General features: G+C 38.0%; 3 protein-coding genes across 4 annotated transcripts in view; 1 reads left to right on the top strand and 2 right to left on the bottom strand.

The window, feature by feature from the left end:
• On the bottom strand, positions 1-1,583 carry tmem121b (transmembrane protein 121B). Its single transcript, XM_065289879.2, has one exon. It carries the CDS (start codon positions 1,476-1,478, stop codon positions 285-287), a length of 1,194 nt encoding a protein of 397 aa, XP_065145951.1. The 5' UTR covers positions 1,479-1,583; the 3' UTR covers positions 1-284.
• Positions 1,584-3,904: 2,321 nt separating this feature from the next.
• On the bottom strand, positions 3,905-15,985 carry mkrn1 (makorin, ring finger protein, 1). Its single transcript, XM_065285046.2, has 8 exons — positions 15,842-15,985; positions 14,503-14,631; positions 11,039-11,250; positions 7,524-7,729; positions 7,202-7,416; positions 6,917-7,027; positions 5,211-5,355; positions 3,905-5,086 (listed from the first exon to the last, which is right to left on the bottom strand). The coding sequence occupies exons 1-8, from the start codon at positions 15,913-15,915 to the stop codon at positions 4,874-4,876; spliced, it is 1,305 nt and encodes a 434-aa protein (XP_065141118.1). The 5' UTR covers positions 15,916-15,985; the 3' UTR covers positions 3,905-4,873.
• Positions 15,986-17,886: 1,901 nt separating this feature from the next.
• cnot4b (CCR4-NOT transcription complex, subunit 4b) overlaps positions 17,887-18,941 on the top strand; it is a 39,492-nt gene continuing 38,437 nt past the window's right edge. For both annotated transcript variants that reach the window (XM_065289881.2, XM_065289880.2), the window contains exon 1: positions 17,887-18,083. The gene's annotated coding sequence lies outside the window, so the exon portion shown is untranslated. The remainder of the gene's footprint in view (positions 18,084-18,941) is intronic.

Below are 18,941 nucleotides of genomic sequence, written 5' to 3'. Positions count from 1 at the left end.
TACTAAAGACTGAATTAGTGCATAATAATAGTACATTTACTAAGTGTACTTAAAAGTGTATTCAGTGCACTTTTCTCATTTGGGTATATTTAGAATTTTATAGCTTTAAATAAATAGCTACTATTTATTTATGTAGATATATGTTTATATAGAGAAAAATAAGTCTATTTTTGTTTGGCCGGGTGTCATTTTGAAGAAAACTCAAATTTAGCATGTAGTACCTCCCCTTAAAAGCGGTGACACACACACGGTGTAGCCTACATGGCCTATCCTAAAAATCGCACCTACGACTGAGTATTGACAGCCAGCGTGTTCACATAACCATGAGGACACATGTCGTTCTCTGAAACGCAATGAGAGAACTGGGCCGCGTTGCCACCGCGTCCACGCGCAAACCTCCGGTTGCCTCTCAGAGACGCGCACTGCTCGATCATCTCCAGGCACTTGCACCCCAAAAACAGCACGTTTTTGAACATGAAAACCGACACGGGCGTGTTGTAAACGAAAACGAGAAAACATCTGACCACCAGTAACGGTGCGTTGACCAGCACGCCGGTGAAAAACCTCGCCCATATCCAGCGGCAGTTCATCTCTGACGCCGTCAACTCATAAAGCCATAAAACCGGAACGCCCAACGCGATGAAATACACCGATATGACCGTGTACTTCAGGTACACGTTGGAAATTTCGTTTTTGAGAAGCATTTCCACCAGGACGAAGCTGTCCAGGATGTCCACGCAGGTGCTCATGAAGCAGCCCTGGGAATGGAAACGCGTGGCACCGTTGGGATCCTCAATAATGGAATTGATGAGACAGTAAAGCAAAGGCGCGCAAAGCAACATGGTTATCTTGAAACCGGTTATGCCGAACGGCACTTTAAGGGCGATGAGATCCAAAATGGACGTTTCCAAAACAAGCACCACTTTCGGGGTGGATGCGATCACGTAAATGAGCCACGCCAGGTACGCGAAGGTGAACTCCCCGAGGTTGCACCCGAACATGGAGCTCTTCTGGTGGAACCCGCAGGCGCGTTCCCGCTTGCTCCTGGCGTTCTTCATGAAGAAGATCCCCCATCCCGATATGACCACCAGATCCGTGGCTATCCACGAGCACCAGTAGAGGTCCGTGAAGATGATGAGGTAGAAATCCAGCATGCCGCCCTGGAGAAGGAGCACGAGGAAGCATAAGATCTTATAAAACAGGTTCTTCTTAGACCTCTGCACGAACAGAGGGGTGGACTGCATGAATTCGCCCGATGTCATGGTGTACGACTGGGGATCGGCTGTGGCTGAGGGTACGAGGGGCTGGGAGCTGCCCTCGAGGTTGACGCTGCCGCTGGTGGTCTGCGTATCCCGACGAGACGCGACGTTGCGGATGAACAGCAGCTGTCCGTTTTCCGGTGCTGAGGAGACAGGTGAGTCGGGTTGGGGAAAGCTGGCCGTGGAGATGTCTTTGACGATGTCTGTCATTGTATTCATGCCTTCTCTCGGCTTGTTTTGGCTCTGCTGGTGTAATGACAGCGGCTTAAGGGGGCAGAATAGAAAAACACGGAATGGAATTCCATTGGTGTGGAATGGAGCGGACTGTGCGAAAATACAAAGAACTATACAGAATTTACTAATAATGAACTGCACTTATACAGCATTTATTAATCTTTGTTAATGTTAATTTCAACAATTACTAATACTTTATTAACATTAGTTAATGCACTGTGAACTAACAAACAATTAAAAGCTTTATTTCTATTAACTAACATTAACAAAGATGAATAAATACTGTAACAAATTTATTGCTCATGGTTTGTTCATGTTAGTTAATACATTAACTAATGTAAACTAATGAACCTCATTGTAAAGTGTAACCGATTAAATTACTGTTTCATCGAGTTTAATTCAGATCACCGCAATGATTGCACATCTCTCTAAAAAACACAAGGGGGAGCTGCAGCGCCTGTATAAATGGGCCGTATCAGATGGCGCTCTCCAACGCGATACATAGCAAAAAACAAAAAATTCAATACAGTAGAAAAACAGCATTTACAGTAAAGAAATGCTGCAAAACTTTAAAAAGCAGTATGAACTGCCAGCTAAAACATACTTTCCAAAACAGCATCTCCAAATTTAGCGAAGTGAAGGATGCTATTTTTAAAGCAACACTAAAGAGTTTTTGCTCTTTGCTCCCCCTACAGGTTGGAAGCGGAATTGTCCATTATCACACTTTGGTAAATAATTTAGCCTCTGCAGCAACGCTGGCTCTGATTGGATTGTAGGTCTGCCATAAAGCAAGTTTTTGTAGTTTTCACTCGAACTACAGGACCGCAACCCGACGGATGGAAACTTCTTTAGTGCGGTTTTGGCCGATAGAGGGCTCCAAAGCGAATGTGAAAATGTTCACCTTGTTTCGAGTGGATGAACGACTGAAACATTTTTGGAAACGTTCTTTTAAGGTAAAAAAACTCATTGGTGTTGCTTTAAGGATCTGTAAGTAATTTATTTTTTTACAGCCTACAGACATGTGGTCCAGTACTAATATGACCAGCCTACTATTTAAAGCAACACTATGTAGTTTTTTTTACCTTTAAATGATGTCTCTAAAATTATTTCAGTGATAGAACAACTTTTAACTGGACAAATTGTACAGTTGCTGCAACCTGAGCAGCCTCCTAGCTGCTACAAGCATACTCTGAAAGTGGCGGTGGAGGGTAGAGCACACAGCCCCGCCTCTCCCCTGCCTGCAGAAGAGTGTCAGATACCAGGCACTGTTGCGCTTTTCAACCACATGGGGGAGCTGTAAGTCATTTTTACATGGAAACTACATAGTGTTGCTTTAAGGCCTGTTCTGGTATAGTCAGTTATTTTTCAGACATCTTATTGTGTGAATTTTCCGTTTTTGAAAGATATATTCATTAAATAATTAGTTTTAAATATGTGTTATGTGTATTTACTGCCAGGTAAACCTTGCAAAAGATTAAATTTAAATTAAACAATTTCATAAACAAACAAAAATATTTATGATTAAATGTAAAAGCAATAAAACAGCCAATTTATCGTAATAACAGCACAATTTATTAGGCAATTAACCGCCAGCCAAATTTCATAACCGTAACAGGCCATGTATGGCCGCATAATATACCGAATACACACACCTAATACGCAAATGCGCATACCGCGATACGCATATCGCAATGTTTTGTGATAAATGAGCGGTTTAATTTTAATGCTACAACATATGCTCAAAGTTTTAGATCGATGCGTGATAGCAGTGATATTTATATTTTCTTATTTTTGTTTGTTTGTTTACAGTGTTAACTTAAAATGTCCGATTTATTTTATGCGACTGTCAACTATGTATTGGATTAAATTATGATTGCATCCATCCATGCGGTGTGAATGCACTGAATAAGTTCTGTTGTGAGCAATCTGTGTATAGTCTGCCCGGATACAGTCTACATTTGTTTCTAGGATGATGTGCACTCACGCATGATAACTTAAAGAAACCTCATGTAGGACAGGAGAAGGCTAGTTTCAACATCAGCACCATTATTTATACGAGTTTTAAATCTGGGATGGTCTGGAGATGACAAAAAAAATTATTACAATGTAATAAATAGACCTATTATATGCCTCTCAATGCAAGGAACATTGTTTACCAAGCATGTTTATATACAAGATGCTTCACTTAATTTTGATATGCAATTTAGCATCACGTGTAAACTTAATAACTCACAACCACAAACAATAATGCCACTAGAAAATGTGTTTCAGGAAGTCTTTTTACCCTATTATTATCATCATCATCGTCTGTAAACATCATAATAGACTTTGCTATAATGCCACCTTTATATACACGCAACACAGATTTCTTTTTTTGACACAATTCAGATAAAACACCATAAACACACATACTCATTTGATAATAAACTTTAATTTCAAGTTACATTGGATGGTTCTGAACCATAGAAAACAAGCACATTTCTGTATAAACATATGCATATCGACCAAGTTCGACAAGAACCGAATAACAATTGGGTGTTTGTGGTTTGACTACTGCCAAATGAGCTTAATATGCAATACTCACTGAAGCGAAACAGGTTTCTTTACAATTAATAGACAGTTAAACTGACGAAACATTCAGCTTCATGAATGCATTCAAGTTTGCTTTCGGGTAGTATTGGTGCACTCAGTTCTTGGGTGGGACTGTCCATCGATTACCACAGCTAATCAGGTACGGCTAAATGGGTACAAAACAACTCGGTGGATAAGGGCGATACATTAAGGGTAAATGTTCAATGTTACGAGTCGCCCGCGTGAACGTTTTCGAGTGCGTTGTGACATCACAGAAGCTCACCACCACCACCACCACCCAGTCAAAATCAGTGCATGAGAAGAGAGATATTTTTAAAATATCAGAAACATTAACAGCCACCAGTTAGTGAAGCCAAACACAGTTGCTGTATCCTCACAGTCAATGATAAAGATGTGAAACCCACACTTAGTAAGCGTAAGGTTTATTAGCTATATCTTTCTGATCATATATATATTTATATATAACTTAGTGTCCTTTTTTAAATTACTTTTGTTTTGCTCTTTATACTTTTTCTTGTACGTTAACCAGACATGGACGTGGTCTTACAGGATGGAGAAGGCTTTCTAGAAAAGAAGAGCTATCTGCATGTCTTTTGACTTGTGTTTTTATATTCATTTATCGACTTTATAATGAATTTGTCGTTTTTTTAACGGCCTGCTGAAAGGCACTGCCACAACACGGGGGGGAAAAGACACTACTGCCCATCAGAGTCCTGTCTAGTTTCTAACAGGGATAGAAAGAGTAAAGAGGGCACGGGGTTAATCTAGGAGAGACTTCGGGAAGGATGCTATAGGTAAAGCTCGTAGTAATCGTCCAGCTCTTCGTGGAACATATCCCACTCATCTTCGGAGTCGGTGGCTTCGTCGTCGGTGCCGGCCGCCAGGAGCATGAGGAGCATCTCGCTGAGCTCAAACGTCACCATCTCCTCGTCCTCGTTGTCGAAGGAGTCGCTGTTCTCCCGCTCGTCGAAAAGATCCCACAGCGGCGTTCGCCTGGAGTTCTGCAATGCAGAGCCGAGATCGTGTCCATTAATGGCTCAATACAGACCTGATCAAATTTCTTTACGTTATTACACAGGGTACAGATGATATGCTTTCACCCTAACGTCCAAAGTATAGCTTTACCCGGTTTCTTCCGTTAGAGCCGGTTTGTCTCCTCTGGGGTTGAGGCTCCTCCAGACGGCCATCGGGAAACGCGTGCTTGTAAAAGCAATTGGCTCCAAATGGACAGGTCCCGCGGCCTTCATCAAAATATCGGCATGGTTTAGTCCTTGTAAACAAGACGACAGATAATACTGGTTTAGTTAAACTTATCACTACATGGACACCCACGTCTCAGCTTATCTCGCACAAATGCTACATACTTGACCTATTAACAATTCACATAAAAATGTATCATCATTTACTTACAAAGGAAGACATAAAAAAACACAAGCAGATCTGGGGCACCATTGACTTCCAAAGTAGAAAAATGAATACTATGGAAGTGAATGGTGCCCCAGATCTGTTTGTTAACTGGTTTGAAATAACTTGGGGGGTGAGAATTTTCTTATATTATTTTCTTTTAATATAGGACAAAAGTCATATGCTTATGTTAATTTAATGGTGCTGTTGTCATTTTGGACAGCCCCAGTCCCCTGTTCACTTTCATTGTGTGGAATATTTGGGTTTGGAACAAAGTAAGGGTGAATACTTTACACTACTTTAAGGGTACCACGATTATAAACGCATAACACTTGGACTGGCTATATGAATGTTAAATCACAAACAAACAAATGTACCAAGTTTTTACGGCAATCCACATTTTTGCTCTTATCCACTAGGTGGCGCTCTTACCCAACTTAAAAACTGAAGCATTCACTGATCCAAAAACAGTAAAAACTCTCACACCAGCCACGTTTGAGGCGTCAAATTCGCGTCTACTGCATCTAGTTTGCCACTTGATCATTTTGAGTTTACTCGCTTCATACGCGCGTGAAATTCTAGTCATGGAGACATTCACGCAGAAACTCGCGTCATGGGAGGGGCTCCTGCGACTTCGCTCGCTTCGTGTAATCACATCACTACTAGAGCAAGCTCCTGATTGGTTAACGCATATTTTCTGCCAAAGTTCAATTTTTTCAACTCACGCGTTCCCGCGGTAATGCTCAATTTGCGCAAACTAGACGCGCAAATGAGCAGGAAATTGCGTCTGCTTTGTTTTGTTTATATATTTAAAGAAGAAAAGTTTCTGGAAGGCATTAAACTTTTGTGAAAATCATAAAAAATGTTGGAGCTGACCGGCAACTTATTTAAAATGAGTTAATAAAAACTTTTCACTCGATGGCCGCAATCAAAACTTCTTATATTAACTTTTATTATTGCTAAATGCACACAGACAGTAGGTGGCGCTATGTGGTCATGCCATTAAAAATACAAGAACATCAATGTCTTCTGTTCTGTCCTTTCGATATGAACCGGAGATTAACATAAATGATGAACAATACAGAAAACATATGAAAGATGATAAAAATAAAGAAGATCTGAGAGGTAAGACCGTGGGAGTGAGGAGCAAAACATTCTCACATGAAAAACTACAATAGATACCATAGTATTTACTATAGTAAACTTTAGTAATATATTTCACAACAACCAATTACACATTATTGACACAGAATGCACTATTTATGGCGGCCTCCACAGCTTAAAATGAGTATTACATGTTGCGATTTTTTGTTAAGGAATGAAAATGTGTTTCTATCAATTCATTTTACCATTAAAAGGCAAATATAAAGTAAAGGTAACCTTTAAGCATCAGACATGTATCAAAAAGGTATAATTTTATAGTGTACCCCATGCCATCCTTGTACTTCTTAATGAGTTGCTGCTTCTCCTCCTTGTCCTCTACCCAGTATTCGCTTGGTATGACAAAGTTGGATGTGATTCGACACTCTGGGCAGGACCTGACACAGAAATACATCAATTGGTCACAGTAAAAAAAATTAAAAAGCATTATTGTTATAAAAAAAGGTGGACCGCTGCATTTCCAGTATGCAAAGCTAATAATCGCACAATAACAAAAGATTTAAGAGCGTCTCCTCAAAGTATTCGTTTAGATATCTCAAGAGTGTTCATACTTTATGATTTTGCTCTCAAACTGTTTGGCGCTCCTCCATTTCCTGATGCACTTCAGGCAGTAACAGTGGCTGCAGTTGGACAGGATTCCGAAGCGGCGTTCGCTCGGGTTGGTTTTCTCGAACACCACCTCCATGCACACGCCACACATCATGTCCTTACTGCGCTGGATGGCAAACGAGATCTCCATGTCCTTCTCGTGAGCTTCAATGCAGGCCTGCATGATACCATTTAGTTCATCCAAATATAATAATGGGTAATATTTCATTAAAGCAACTTAAAAGTATCATATGCATCATCATAGACGTTAATCCTTAAACTCACCCTGATGTGTTGTGAGCGCTGAGAGGAGTCAGATGGGTGGAGCACCTGTAGGCCGCACATGTCGCAAACGTCACCATGAAGATACGCGCAGTTAAGACCGTAGCGACACTCGCCGACTGCGGCATACGGGCAAAGTTGTTTCTTCAGTTCTTTGTTAGTTTGGTCTTTCTCATACTCTTCTTCGATGAGAGGGCCAGACCCCTCAGCTAAAATGAAACAAAAAGTTAAGCTTTAGTACCGTTTACACTGCTCTTGAGATTCCAGTGATGAAACACTACCCCAGCCAAACAGAGAAATTTGAAGTTTAAATGTAAAGTTATCAGAAGTTAGATAAAATTTTGCAGTGGGCGATGCTACAAAGTCACAGACAAAAACACTCAGATTAACAAAATAAAAACATTTATCCAACAGAGATAGTGGCAAATCACAGGACATTTTGAAACAACGTTGAAGGTCACAAATTTGCAATGCATAAATTCCCTGCGAGTAGATCCTTACATAGAGTTGGTGTTGAAACACAATGCAGTAAACCCAAAGGAAAAAGCACCTGCTAGTCTGATAATGCAAGATTTTTGGCAGCCGTCCAAAGATTAGGAATTGAAACAGCACTCTTTGCTGATGAAGTCTCTACTTAAGAAGAATTTAAGTGGGCCAGGGCCAGTGAGAACAGGAGTATACCGATGTGAAGCATAACCAAAGATGTGCTTTTCGTGCAGTGTCAGTCCAGTTTTAGTAACAGGGCCAATTATCCTTGCAGCATCATAAAGCAGTTTGTTCTCTGAAATAAGATTGGAGTCTCGCCCCAAGGCCGCACATTTATATTCATTCACCAAGTTGCTGCTTTTCTTGGCAGGCATGCATTTAAAATAATTGTCGTTCATTACGAATCTATCAATATAGTGAGATTATTATTTAGAGGACTGCAAAGCCAAAGTTAGGAGTTTGATGTGTCGAATAAAAGAAGATAGATAGATATAAATACATGCAATAAAATATACATTTTCTTTCTGTCTTAATCGTCCAGAGAAACAGTGCCTTTGGTTTTTTACAAAAAGCAGTCTAATGGGATGTACACAACAAAGGCGAATTCAGAGATTACATACAAAGTCAATGCAAAGACGCGAATATACGTGAATGCGACTGATGCGAATTGGGCATGCGCTAACATGCGCTATTCGCCTCAAATGCATATTTGCGCAACTCAAACACAAAATTATGCGGGGTGATGCGACTATCGCGAATTGGGCAACGGGGCGATGCGACTGCAGATGGGTGGAGCAATTGCAGCAAAAACACACACTATTCGCCTTTAAAACATAACGTGAATGTTAAATCCTGCGAGCAATTTAGAGCGAGGAATGCGATTGCTTTGATGTGTACACAGTGAGCTACGAAAAAGCAACAAAAACATTGTTATTATTATTGAAGATATTTTATTAAGCATAATACAAAAAAAAGTAATATCTAAATTTAACATCTAAGGCCCTGTTTACACCCGTGTTTAGACATATAGTCGCAAACAGACACAGAGTGATGTGCCTGACGCGAATTGGGCAGCGGGGAAATGCGACTCATGCGAATTGGGCGGTGCGACTCTAGCGAAAACACACACTATTCGCCTCAATCACATCTTTGCGAAACTTGACGTAAAGTTAAATCCTGGGAGTAATTAAGAGTGAGGAAAGTGATTGCTTTGCGTTTCATGTGTACGCAGTGAGCTATGAAAAACCAACGAAAACATTATTATTATTATTATTATTGAGAAAGAAACACTATAGAGGTAATACAAATAAATATTAACATCTAAATTAAACATCTAAGGCCCTGTTTACACCCGCGTTTAGACGACTAGACGCAAATAGAAAATAGACGTGGGGTGATGCGACTGATGCAAATTGGGTGGTGCGATCGCAGTGTAACACACGCTATTCGCCGCAAACACATCTTTGCACAATTAAAACTAAAAAATTTGAATAACGCGAAGTTAAATCCCACGAGTAATTTAGAGCGAAGAACGCGATTGCTTCGCATTTGATGTGTACGCAGTGAGCTACAAAAAAGCAATGAAAACATTATTATTACTATAATTATTATTATTAAGGAAGAAACACTATGGAGATATTTTATTAAGCATAATACAAATAGATAGTAACATCTAAAATTAAATTGAAGGCCCTGTTTACACCCGCGTTTAGACAAATAGTTGCAAATAGACGTGGGGTAATGCGACTGATGCAAATTGGGCGGTGCGACTGCAGCGAAAACACTCTGCTATACGCCTCAAACACATCTTTGCGAAACTCAAAAAAAAAAAAGTTAAAAAAATAGCATTGAATCGAAATTATATTCTGCAAGTAATTTAAAGCAAGGAACGCGATTGCTTCACGTTTTATATGTGAGACGCAGTGAGCTACGAAAAAGTAACGGAAACATTATTATTATTATAATTGAGAAAGAAACACTATAGAGATATTTTATTAAGCATAATAAAAATAAATATTAACATCTAAATTAAACCTCTAAGGCCCTGTTTACACCCGCATTTAGGCGAATAGACGCAAATAGATGCGGGGTGATGCGACTGACGCTATTCACCTTAAACACATCCTTGCGAGACTACAAAAAATTGCATGACGCTGAATTAAATTCCGCAAGTAATTTAAAGCGAAGAACGCGTTTGCTTTGCATTTGATTTAAACGCAGTGAGCTACGAAAAAGCAATAAAAACATAACTGATCCCATTTTTAAACCCTAGTTAGTGTGTAATGTTGCTGTTAGAGCGTAAATAATACCTCTAAAATGATAAAGCGCAAAATTCACAGCCAGGACATATATTTTCTATACCGCGTTTTTTTTACACGTGAAACATGAACATACGTTATAATGCGCACTGTAAACACAATCAAAGCTTCCAAAACACAGAAAGATCGGAACTCCTTTGTCCACTTTCGGCCGCTTCGGTCCTGATTACTTTGTGGGGACGATCTATGGGTTACAATCTAGGAGTCGTTAAAATAAGAGCGGGGGAAAATTACAGGATAAAGTTGATGTGGGGTAATATGTCAGAGTTCCACTGATTGTGTTTTTAGTAAACATGCAGCACAAAGTTCTGTACAGGTTTATTTGAGGGCTTTCGCAGATATTTGAGACCAATAGAAAAAATAAGCTTGCGCAAATTTCACATATACACAAAATGAAAAAATAAAGTAGGCGGAGAGCTGCCGCTTTCGTTTTAGCACTGACTGCCTAAAGATCGTGCTGAACACTATTGGTTCACGCTAGAAGTCAGGAGTGATGTAAAATATCTTTATACCCAGTTTAAACCTGTGTGTAGCGTCGTCCTCTTATGATCCGATCGACCAAAACGCATCTAAATACCAGGTGTAAACGGGGCCTAAATTAAAGCAGCAGAACTGTACTTATGCTTAAACTTTGAACGCTTGGCCAAGGCACTGGCAACATTTGTTTTAATTTACAGGTGATAACCGAACAACATACATCCCCGCTACACTCACCCCTCCCGCAGTAGGGCTGCCCTGGCACAAACTCGGCAGCATTGACCCAGTCCACTGCCCCTGAGCTATGGGGCTTCTCCTGGGTGCCGGTCGTGCCCTCCGGCCCATCAGACGCCGGATCGGGAGTGCCAGCAAGGGGAGCAGCGGACAGCGGCACCGACGGCTTAGAACTAGGGGCTTCGTCTTGCTTTGCAGGCTTGGTATGTTCATACCTGGGACAACATGCAAAATCAAATCACTTTTATTGTCACATCACTAACAACACATGTGCAGTGGTGAGTTAAAGTCTTGAGTGCGTACTTCAGACAGGACAAACTGTACAATATACACAGTATTATTTACACAATATACACATAAACATACAGTAGGTCACACTTCATATTTAAACAGCTTTAAACAATATTGGGGCAGGTTCCCAGACAGGGTTTAGATTAATCCATGACTAGGTCTTAGATATATTAAGACATTTTTACAAACAAACCTTACAAAAAACAATACTTGTGTGCAACTTGAGACAAAACAATGGCACTGATATATGTTAAGATATTGCAGTGCAAGATGTTTTTTAAATGAAAGCAGCTCAAACATGCATTTTAGTCTGTGACTAGGAAAGCCCTGTGCGGGAAACCACCTCATTATGTATTATTTTAAGTTTAGTAATACTAATATATGCATTTAACGTTTATTTTGTAATACTGATTACTTTTATTACTACACTTAAATATGCAACCAGCAGATGTGTTCATTTAAATTAATTCATACAACATGTTGAAGTGTTTCTTAAGAATCAAACCAGTGAGTAGGGCTGCAAAACAGTTTATTACACTTATTGTTTGCAGAATAAAAGTTTTTGTTTACATCAAATATGTGTATGATAAAATAAATAAAAATTAGGGCTGGCATTGATTAATCTACATTAATCTCATACAAAATAAAAGTAATTTTTTGCATAATATATGAGTTTGTGCTGTGTTTAAATATTATGTATATTTACATATACATTTAAGAAATGTTTTATTTATATATCATTTTTTATTTATATATAATATAGAATATATAAAAATATAAATAAATAGATATACACATGTAAATGTTTCTTAAATACATACATGAATGTGTGTGTATTTATATATACATAATAATTACACAAAGCACAAACTCATATTTTATGCAAAAAATACTTTTATATATTTTGTATGAGATTAATCTAGATTAATCTATGCCCAGCAATAATAAAAATACACACACACACACACACACACACACACACATGCATGTATATATTTAAAAAATATTTGTGCATATACATTTTATATTTATATATAATTTATAAATATGAATACTTATTATATACCACTATTTCTTTTCTTAAAATTATACATGCATGTGTGTGTATTTTTATATATACTTAATTATCAAACACAGTTTACACACATATATGATGTAAACAAAAACTTTTATTCTGCAAACATTTGGTTGCGATTAATCGTTATGCAGCCCTATTAGTGTTGCCTAATTAGTTTACTTAATTGTATTAAGTAACATGACACGAAAAAACTAGTGTTAAATAATAAAAACATTTATAAAATGAAAAATGACAACCTTACAAATAAATAATTTGTGTGATCCACTGCATAAATCCATACAATATTCATAAAAGCCGTCAATCATGATTGCTTTCCGTAACACCTTTTGATATTTATTTTATAATATTTGATATATATTTTAGCATCATTTTCATTATTATTTAACAAAATAAAGTTCAGAATGGTTTTCTGACGTGATCAGAGACTTTCCGCATGACTTTTGCATGAGTTGGACTATAAGTGGAGGTGGGTGAGGAGGACACATAAATAAATGAAACGGTGGAAGCACAAGTGGCTACTGCAGAATGGCGGCACGAACCGAATGAACCTGACGACGATAGCAACAGCAGCTGAGGGCGAGCGAGCGAGAGAGAGAGAGAGAGCATGCATGTTAACACACTGGAGTTATGTAATTTCCATGCAGGCTGTGGTGTATTGCTCTATTTGGCCCCAGAGTCTTAGAAGAGAGAGAGAGAGACAAAGCAAAGAAATCCAATCATAATAACGCATACATTGAGGCCCTTTCTATGGACACTCAATGAGCCGGATGACCCATAACCCCTCCAAACATGAGAACAATAATGCAGCGGGGGACAAAAGCCGCACTGCATCTCCCTCAGACAGACGCGACGATCTCAACACTGACAATACGGCTCTGTCAGACATCAACATCCCAGACATCAGATATTTAAAATGAATCCGAGCAAGAGGGAGCTCTCGCTGAGACGTAACACTGTCACAGGATAAGCTCGGCAAACAAAGACATTCCCATACTGCCGTGAAGGGGGTTGCAGTTACTATGGGGATGCACTTGACCGTAGACACGAGACAAACACTGTCTGGCTCGCAAGCTAATTTTTACACCGCATCAGACGACCATGCAGTCGCAGTTGGAAACGACGGCTTTCGCAAAGGTGGACCACTAGGTCATTTTTCTTCCATTGTGTCTGGTGCCTACAGATATGGCTATACAGTCCAGGAAGTAACGATGATAACTACATGACAATCAGCTTATAGAAATAAAAAAAAAACATGAAAAAAACTGATACATAAGAAACTTCTAGGACTGTACGGTATTGAGGAAAACTGCAATCACTTTCTAGATATTGCGATGTGTGTTGCGCAATGCTTGTGGGGTCACTTTTTATTATAATAAGACATATATAAAACCACGTATTTATATAACCAACACAACGGTTATATTGCGATATGCACATTCGCTTATGTTGCGGTACTACACATCGTGAAATATACAAAACATTCTGGCTGCGTTCACACTGCAGGCGAAAGTGGCCCAAATCCGACTTTTTTGCCCAGATGTGACCCATATCTGTGTTTTCTTTGACGGGCCAAACAGCGCAAATTAGATTTTTTCAAATCAGACTCAGGGCACTTTCATTTGGTCCTAAATCGGATACATATGTGATGTATTACAACATCGCCATGTCAGATTTCATCCGACTTTTACGTCATTGAAATACGACAGACATCACGATTCTGATGACATCACATCTTCTTCTGCGAATACAGTGCACACATGATGGCAGTCGCATTTAAATGATGTGAACAACAGCACAAAAAAAAAAATCAGATTTCTGCAAAAATCTGAACTGAGCATTAAGACCTGCAGTGTGAACTAAGCCTCTGTTGTGAGTACAGTGTGACACGTAGTGTTTTGATTCAACAACTCACAAGCGATGAGGCAACACAATATTTCTCAGCAACCACACCTACATTTAACACACTCAGTACCTAACACAAAAATGCAGATTATGTTACCTTCGGGTCTATGTAATATATGTACAGATCTAGTCAAGAGTGTCAGTTGTTTTAAAGCACATTTAATAGGAACATGGCAGTAAGAGTCAGGCATCTTACCTACAACGGTCCCCAAAAGCACAGCATCCTTTTTGGAAGAACTTGCAGACCATGGTTGGCTTGCAGCTGGTGAGGTCGTGTAAATACCGACAGTTGTCGCCCTCTTTGCAAAGCCCGTGCATGAAATACCTACAAATAAAGTTGATTTTCGAGATGGGTCAAATCACCATTTGTGGCGTTGTATTCAATTCAATTCAATTCAAATCACTTTATTCATCCCCATGGGGCAATTAAGAGACACAAAGAGCAGCACATTCCACCACATACAATACAATACAATACATCACCAGTACATAAATATATATATATTGTACAATTGAACTAAACATCCAGAAGTGCTTATTTTTCGCTGCTGGTGTAAACGAAGTTTGGCGTGTAAAGTCATTTTGATCGTAATTATCGCTATAGCATTAAGAAAGGCCAATATAACAAATTCATAGTTTATAATTCACTTTAGACGAGAAACTTTTATTCTTGTTAATGATATTGATGATTTTATGAAAGAATGTGTATTCTATGTAATGCTTTATAATATTAAGTTAATAAATTATAAAAATTTGTTAAGAAATATTTAATAGCAAAAATAAATTGTCTTATATGTGATTTCCTTTATTAGCATTGTTCCTCTCTTATAATGTTGGTTTGATGAATGTTTCGTGAAAATTATCCAATAATGTAACTTATACAGTAATGCATGCATTTTTCAAGTTCAAATAAGTAACATATGTATTGGCAAAAAAATCTGTGTATTCCTATTAATTGATATTCATGACATGGCAGATATAGATATAATATTTATTAATAGGAAAGCTCCGCGTATTACACACAATTTATAGCCAATAACATTACAATCCTTGATATTATGTGTATGTAACATCTAACAACAAAGTCTATTTGAACTGTATACATGCAGCATATTTCCTGGCATAATTTGCTAGCCAAGATGTTTACCTCTACACTCATTTGTGTAAAGATTAACAAATCATAGATAAACAAATCACCAAACTGGCTGGTTCCCAATTTGATTCAGTCAACCTTTTATAATAGCTTCTTGAATCTTGTCCTGTCAAACTATAACATAAGCATAGGTGAAATTTTAAAAACACGGATGTTGCAGTGACAGAAACAAGCACACAGAGGAAGAAAAGATCGCGTATAGCAACCACAGTGGGGCTGATCGCTGATCGGTTACAACAACAAACACACAAGATCCACTTCAGCACAAAGACAGCAGCGCTGCCGCACACTTCGACATCGACGACCCGACAGTCGTTTGTGATCTATATTTATGACCGTATGATACTGACATAACGCTGTTGCTATGCCGATTTTCACTAACCTGCAGGTTACGTGCTTGGTCCAGCCTCCGATAACTGCTGGAGCCGCTGTTGACGCCGCCGCTGCCTCCGCCATTGCTGTTTATGTTGAAGCCACAGCACCCGGATATTCCGGAAAGTGGCTGCTTCGCACTCGGGTGTTTTCGGAAAAATACGAAAACACTTGAGGGATCGGGTGTTTTCGGAACAAATAAGACGCGTGGGCGTCGGGTGTTTTCGGAAAAACGAAGACGAAGTAACATTATAATGGCACAAAAAGATGGTAAATATAGTTCTAAATCACTTTGTCGTGACCACTGAACATTGGTTCAATTAAATGAAACGTCACAACTCCTCAATATTATAAATGCTTTCTCATTTTTCAATCTTTCTGGATAAAAGTGTACTAAATTAGTAATTGTAAAAATAATGCAACAGTTAATTCTAGTGTTTGGGAAATCAAGTGGAAGCCATACAGCAAATATATATTTTCAAATATGATTTTAAATATATTTCAAAATATACAAAAAACTGTTAAAAAATATATTTGCTGAAATGTTTACAAAATGTATTTTTGTCCATAATTATATATATATATATATATATATATATATATATATATATATATATATATATATATATATATATATATATATATATATTAAAATAATCCATAAAATACAATATATATATATATATATATATATATATAATGTATTTTTCAGCAATATATTTTGTCCATAATTATAATATGTTATAATATTGTAAATCAATTATATTCAAGTCACATTGGAAGAAAAACTAAGAATGTTACAAACCTGTAAACATAGTAAGTTTGAAAAGATTAAAATTTAATATATAATACTTTTACATTTTATACAAATTTTAATATTTTGGCCAGGAAATTATTTTTTTGCTGTATTGGTTGTAAAACTAGAAATGTATTTGCCCCTGAAATAAATTTTAAAATATATACATCCCAGTGGTTCTTTCCACCTGCATTGGCAACACACAATGCAATAATCTTAATGAATCCAAATAAATCAGTCTTTCAGTAAAAAGTCTCTTTATGAAAGGTTTTTATAAGCATTCAAGTCACTTCTCCCTGACTGACTCCAGGATTATATTTGTGGTACCCCATTATCATTTTACAGGATTTTAGAGAAATACAAGCATGGGTGGTCTTGTCAACAAGGTCTTCAGATGGCAATGTTTCTGCCAATTACTAACTATAGGAGCTGGTATGGGCATTACTTTTTACACTTGTGATGGTGTTTGGTAAACCACAGTGCTTTGGGTGTGTAAAACAGTAAAGCGGGGAGGCTACAAGTAGGCAGATCGATTACTGAATGCCACATTTTGCCAATATGCCCTTATTTCCTACAGTCAACATGCCAGAGCTTGGGTGGAATCAACCTGGACAGTGGATTGTGGATAATAAAATCATTAAAAGTAGTATTTTTAAAAGACTTGGTCTTTGTCTCCATCTACTGTTAAACTACAGGAGTGGTAAGTGCACATACAGATGCAACCTTGCAATTTTTAATCCTTTAAGCACTGTACTATCAAATTTCCTGCAATTTATAAATAAGCAATATTGTTTACATAAACTGTGTTATAGTTAAACATCCCAGGATAATGTGATTAAGATGTATTCTTTATAGAAAATTACTCAAATGTATTAAATTGTTCATCGTATTCCTAATATTGTTTAGAGAAATATGTTTTTGTTCATATACAAAGTTGTACTTATAATTTACTCCAGCATTTTGCATTTATTAAATTTAAGATGGCGTAATGTTGTTAATTTTATCAAAATGTATTACATACTATGTCGTGAAATATTTCAAGTGACTTAATTTATGTGATGTGTTGCCTGTCACTGCAATAAAGTCAGTAATAAAATATTTTGTATTTGATAAAGTGCAATGGGTTTGTCGTCAATTCTTCTCAAACTATGCAGTGCTGAATTAAAAATAGTACGAAGAATACATTACCCATACGCACACATTCCATCCACCATCTGCGCATGCGCTGAAAGTCACTACTTGACGCGCCCCCTCCCTATTTCAATGTAAGATGGTGGTTAGGAGGTACTACCGCTCTACAGAGAGGCACTAAGATAAAGGATTGGTGTTTTCACATCAAAACACACAGGAGCAGGAATAAACCACCCCGGAAATAAATCAAACTAGCAGATTTGCTAGACCTGAGCTGTTCAGATAGCGTTTATCTGCTGTGAATTTGTCTTTACACATAGACAGGGTAAGTATCCCACCAAGGCCCGTCTTCTCCAACGCCTTCACATCAAACTGCTTTTATCCATCACTTTACATTTTTGTAACAAATGTCATCCGTTTTGCACCATAAAACCTATGTATCATATACATTTTTATGTCGTTGTACAGTCTGTATGTCACTTTTCGCGGTCTGTCAGTGTGACGTTAGCCGTGCGGCTAGCCGACTAGCATCTAGCCGCTTTTGACCGGCTTTTGATGAAATACACGAATATCGATCCGTAGTTTGTCAAACTTTGTCACATTTTTGATTATTCAGACACCCAGACGAGACATAGTTAACCTACAGCGATGTTTGTTTATCTTTTGCTATTTTTAATAACTTCCATATGTGTTAGCATGGCAGGTTCACTTATGGGCAATAACAAGGAAACATTTCATTTTGGTACATGCTGGTGTGTTGACATAAGGGGATTTCCTTGTCTTATGGGTAGCAAGTTACTTTAAATTTAAACTATGAGAGTTAGATCACAGTAAGAAGATGTCTTAAGGCCATTTAAATGTAGCTTAGGTTTTTTTGTGTTGTTTTCAGATATCAAGCACAGCTGTTATCTCTGTTAATGCTGTTCTTATTATGGACAACACAACAATAGTGTATTTGATACAGCAAAACACTGACAGTGGATATTTGATGCTGATTGACCAAATGCGATTAACAAGCGTTTTAATGGTGGCTATGAGCAGTTAAAGCCAATTGCTTTCATTGTTTCAGTGTTTTTGTTGCAACATCCCATTCCTGTAATCTGCAGTTACTGCTGTCACAGTGTTGAGTATGCAGTATTCATATTGTTTTGTCAGCATAGCAGTGGGCCTTTTGAGCTGCCTG

The sequence above is a fragment of the Paramisgurnus dabryanus genome, chromosome 1 (assembly GCF_030506205.2).
Source record: "Paramisgurnus dabryanus chromosome 1, PD_genome_1.1, whole genome shotgun sequence".
NCBI lineage: Eukaryota > Metazoa > Chordata > Actinopteri > Cypriniformes > Cobitidae > Paramisgurnus > Paramisgurnus dabryanus.
The sequence above is the reverse complement of the archived record's forward strand: the minus strand, read 5'-3'. Positions and strand labels throughout refer to the sequence as shown.